Source organism: Eurypyga helias, unplaced genomic scaffold (genome assembly GCF_000690775.1).
Source record: "Eurypyga helias isolate BGI_N326 unplaced genomic scaffold, ASM69077v1 scaffold6618, whole genome shotgun sequence".
Classification (NCBI taxonomy): domain Eukaryota; kingdom Metazoa; phylum Chordata; class Aves; order Eurypygiformes; family Eurypygidae; genus Eurypyga; species Eurypyga helias.
Window position 1 is genome coordinate 1 of NW_010264861.1, and position 5,580 is coordinate 5,580.

Sequence of the window (5,580 nt, forward strand, 5' to 3'; positions counted from 1 at the left end):
AATGAGGTCACAGCCCCTCACGCATCTGCACATCTCTAACTGCTCTTATTTCCTATGCTCTGTGCATTTGCATAGAGCCATTTAAGACGGGCCCCTGATGAAGCTGGAATAACTGATAAAGGAGTAATTTAGTACAGAAATCACTTTGGGGAAAATACAACCAACGGCTGTGGTATACTATGGATCTAATGGATTTATGTTTAAAAAGTATTGTTGTCTTCAGTAGTGAACAGTGCAGATGTTTACTAGACTAAACAACTTGGTCAAGAAGAGGCAATATCATTTTATGTTTGATCGAAGTGATGGATTTTCTGTATGTAGTTATCAGAAGTTGACGCAAGAAAAGAAAGAATTAATTTAATTAAAGTTTGAAAAGAAACCAGAGTTTTAACTCTACGTATTCTGTGTCCATAAACCTTTGGTGTTTTTTTAAACATAAGTGTTCTTCAATTAGATAAATAAGATTTATGTCAGAATACAGTGAGGGTAGATGGAGCAAGCAAAGAAAAACAAAGATAAGGAAAAAAAAACCCAGAAAACCCCAAACAAACAAAAAAATCCACTATCTGCTACCTTGAAGTGCTTCTTCATAAAGCAGAGCAAATAGGAAACATAACCAAAGAGCCATAAAGAAACAGAATCAACAATACTACAGTGAATTATAAACTTAATATCCTATACATACACCCCAAGGATTAACTATTAGAAACTGTATTGTAATCCAAAGAACCAGTTCACGTTTCCTACCTTTCCCTGCATTCAAAGATTCCAAAAGACACCAGTGACCAAAAAGCAGCAGACGCCCTTCATACTGCTAGTATACAGCCTACTCTTCCTCAGGACAACGCTCTCTTTATTTCCTTACACCTGCTACAGCATATCTCTAATCTCATCCAGCACTGTGAAAGTTCCCCATATGTCATGTTCCTTACGAGCACCTCATTACGAAGTTCAAACTTCAGAATCCATCTGATGTTAGTAATCATAACCATAAACAGAAACAAAACATTTACAAACCAAGACCACCAGTAAGGCATACTTACATGCAAGCTTTTCCCGTAGTATGGAAAGTACATTAAGTCAATCAAGCCTTCAGGAGGAAAATAATTTATCTCAACCATGCCTTCTTCCTGTAACAACAGGAAGCAACAAATTTAAAAGTTAACACCTGCTGGCATAAAAATGAATTCAAAGTTACAATTACAACGCAACGATAAAGCGCAAGAACCCTAAACCAAAAAGGCAACCGAGCTACCAACTTTTCAAATAACTCCCAAAATAGATTTTTATTGACAGTTACATGCTGCACACATCTGCTACAGGAAGGATTATTAACAGTAATATTTGAATTAGTAATCAAGTCAAGACAGCTTGCCTTCACCTTTCCCTTACAAGTCAAAGAAAAGGGGAGGGGGAAGAGGATATTCATTGCAATGAATAATTTAACAACCACCAAAACACCCCCATATATGAACTAAAATCCCAAGTATCCAAAAGCAAGCGTATATATTTTGGTGCAGCCACAGCACATACATATTCAAGTTAAAGATTAATTTCTGTTTTAAAGCCAGGCTTTTAAGCCTCTCAAATTTGGAACAATACCAACCCTTCATGAAGAACTATAGCCCTCTCCCTGTACTACAGCGAAAACCTCAGTTCAGCTAGCCTTGGAATACAGGCTACCCAAGAGGAAACCCAGGGGTAACACGGCGATGTTGCTACAGTTCCCACAACGTACACAAGCGTGCCGCATCGCTAGACTTTCTCCTGTAATCCCAAACCTTGTAATAAGAAGCAGCTACCAACAAAGTTGCTGTCAAGTTTCTGACTAGAGAGTCACCCAATCTGTAAGATTTACAAAAAGTGTGTGTGATTGAGCTGTCCCAGCCACAGGCTATCAGTATAGCGAGACACAGGCACAGCTCCCTGTGTATTCCTCAGGGTCGTGTATCCTGGCAGGATGTCAAACTACCCCAAACTCAAACCACCAGAAAATGCCAACATCTAATGTGACTTTCTATAATAAACATATTACCATGACAAAGGGAAACGCCACTAAAACAATCCCTGCAAAATGCTAAATGCATCCTCAGAGCATCACTGCATGTTTGGTGCAATTCAAAAGTTCAAAGCGCATTAGTAATCTTCACTGGTTTTTCTATGCTCCCATACACAACAGCTGCCAGTTTAAAAAGACACATTACAAACTTGAGAAGACAACTGCAGTAATAGAACTAAGCAAAAGAGAAACACAAAGATCAAAAAATAGTAAAGAATAAACGACAGCTCAAGAATACCTTCTCCTCACCTCATTAAAAGCACATACAATATGTTTAGGATATGGCCATGTTCTTGTTCCTTTGCAGCCCAAATTATTATTGTTTTGGACCTTGAGTAGCAAATTTAATCACTAAGTAGAAATGTGTTGATTTTCACCATTATTCTTTATTTTATTTAAAGCTCATGTAACTAAAAATACCCAATTTTCAAATATATTTCTGAAATAATGGTTAAAAAAATCAGACTACAGAGTAGCATAACAAAGATAACCAAGAGCAGACCTTTCCGGAGCAGCTACACGCAGCATGCACACAATCATAAACGTATACGCATTAGGCCATCAATGCAATAGCAGTGTTCCTGGGACATGCAACTTCCTGTCTCACGTGCCTGCTGTGGGGTTTGGGGTTAATTTAATAATTAATTACTACTAATTAATGTCCCTACACAATTTAAAACCAAAACCAAACACCTAAGACAAGCTGAATTTGCTGAACAACTTCAAGAATCAGCCCATTAGTGAGTGTCACTTTTTCTGCTTACCATTTACAGTTCCCACAAAGAGCTGCAGCCAGTCAGCAAATGCAAAAATCAGACCACTAAGCTGGACAGACGGACTTCCACCTCACCTACCGGGTTTTATTATGATTGTGTCTTAGAAAGATTAAATTTGCAAGTGTTCAAATAACGTACAAAGACCCAAGGAAAGAACTTGGGCAAGACTCGGCTGTAATCGTTTAAGAAGCAATGGTGTCTGGAGAAGAGAAAGAGCAGCATCCATCAGAAGAAACCGTAAAGCCTCTCAGATGTGTCACAAAAAGCAAGGCAACGCAGATGCTGTGTTGACAACAGCAAGGCACCCTGTGGCGTTCATACAGCCACTCTTCATTCTTGTAAACCAGCGATACCGCATACAAAGTCCAGATGATCACTAAACAGCACAAAGACATCTATTTTGAAATTAGGGCTATTTTTCTTTTCTGTAGTTAAAAAAGAAATCATGCATGAAAACTGTAAGCTTTCAGTGGAGGCAGTTTTAACTCAAAAGAATACTGCTGCAAGACTGTTCCAGTGCACATGAAACCGCGCACCTCCAGCCCAAAAATAAAGACCTCAAATGCAGATCTTCGAACTTTCTGGAAACATAATCCTTTTTTGGCTTGTTTCTCTTTGTGGAGATCCTCAAGACTACAACAGGTCAGTTCCTCCAGGGTGAAGGAGGAGAAATCAGCTGTAGTTATTGTCTGACACTGCAAACACTTTCCGAATCTACAGAAGTTACAGTGATGACAGCTACCACTGTGTTGGGACAAAGAGGCTGGGGGGTGTGGGCATCCCAACTATCAAGTGTGCTGACTTTGGAATCATAGTTCCATCTAAAATCTTTCTATTTTTAAAAAATCCCATAGGAAAAGCTCAGGGAAAAGAGAAGAACCACAGAAGAATGCTTGAGGAACATAAATTTCACACTGAAAAGCTTAAATGACGTTTCAGGTGGCGAAGACTGGCAGGATGCACAGACAGAGGCTGTTCACCTTGTTTTCTATTTGAGACTTGTCCTCTCAAAAACAATTTAAATTTTTTCCTATTTAAAAGTCAGATTGTGTTAAATCCAGGCAGACCTGGATTTCCAATTTGGACCTTCCCCAAATTGCTGCCAATATATGTAAAACTCCAACCATAAAGAACAAGATATATTTAGAAACACAGATGAAGGGGAAAGAAAAATTGGTGAACAGCAAAACCACAGGCCAAAAAAAACCCTACCACCAAAAGAGAGAACATTTTAGTAGGATTTCTGCTCTGCTCAATTAAATCGCCTTTTAGGCAAAACCCATCTTTGTCACTCAGGTGCTAAAGATTTCTGGTGGAAAATTTAAAATTTAAAATTATCACTACATTGCATTGGTGCGATGAACTGCACAACTACACTCATACGTTCTATGAGCCTATTACCAGCACAGCATTTATTTTCAGAAATGTGTGTCACCTGGCTTAAGCTCTGCAGCGCACCCTGAATTCTTTCAGTGCACATTTGCTGACAGTAACGCAGACGGAAAAAACACCAAACCACAGCATCGCAACAGAACACACCAATTACTGAAAGACTAGGTAAGCACCCTGAATAAGAGAAGGAAGAGAGGTATAACTGATGACTTCAACTTCTGTTATGGGACAGTATTTAGGGAATATTCATACAAAGTGGCAGATGCAATGCAAATATAAATTCATCTGCAGACAGCACAAAAGCCCATCGGCTATCCTCCTCCCCCTCCCCAGGGTGCACACAAGAAGGTCACAATTCACATCCTTGCATCAGCAGGACCCAGAGGAGCCACAAGACAGTACTTCCAGGTAAGTATTCACCTTATCACTAGGGAAGAGGACAAGATCATTACACAGCACTCACATCCTTAAGTGTCAAAGAAAAAATGGAAGTGGAAACAAGGCCTCATAAACTGATGTAAAGAGCAGCGTAATCCTTTGAGAGTTTCACTAAGCAAAGGGCATAACAGAAAGAAGGGCAAGTTCTGTAAAAATGAGGCACAGACAAAAGGAGAAAATCAAAGTTGTTGGTGCTGCTCCTTTATTGTCTACAAGGAAGGACGAATCGTTACCAATACTTAAGCTTTCCTAAACAGGTAAATCACAGTGAGCTAGAGCAAGAATAGGCTAATTTAACATAAAATCGATACATTCAAAGTGGCAAAGCCTGATAAATATTTTCCCTGGAAGTCAGTAAAGAACTAAAAATACTAATAATTGTAAAATTTGAAAACACCACACTTGCGTAGATCACAGAAATTCTACCTAGATATGGTGAAAAGCAATACTTTGTACTTCAAGAAATAGGATGCAAGCAAATATGAATCATGACATACAATTTATTTGTACCTCAAAGGGTAAAAAAAGGCAAAAAAATTTTACATGATCAATCACATTGTTATCAAACTTATTCTTTTGCTAGTGAAATCAGCCAAGAGGATAGGAAAAAGCATCGTCTGTGATTTGCTTAGTATAGCTTTTACCACTGTCTCACAGAGCACCCATATAAGAAAGCTGACAAAATCCAACCACCGTAAAATAGGATTACCATCAATATTTTATCAATCACTTGAAGATTAGTTCTCAAGACATTACAAGGCAGTTCAGGTGGAAACAAAGATGACTGCCCTGGACCCTATTCAGTGCTTTCAATAAGGACTTGCGAGATGTAGAAGGAAGTTCACTCATCGATGGCACCAAGAAGTAAGTAGCTGAAAGCACTTCGGAAAACTCGAGGCCATGGAAATGATCAGC

The 5,580-nt window shown here is 38.9% G+C and overlaps 1 protein-coding gene across 1 annotated transcript in view; it reads right to left on the reverse strand.

Annotated features, from left to right (window-relative positions):
* Positions 1–932: 932 nt before the first annotated feature.
* Positions 933–5,580, reverse strand: part of ATP1B3 (ATPase, Na+/K+ transporting, beta 3 polypeptide) — a gene marked incomplete at both ends in the record, with an annotated part of 12,902 nt that continues 8,254 nt past the window's right edge. The window contains one exon of the mRNA XM_010156511.1: positions 933–1,130. Within this exon, the coding sequence (XP_010154813.1) occupies positions 933–1,130 (198 nt within the window). The remainder of the gene's footprint in view (positions 1,131–5,580) is intronic.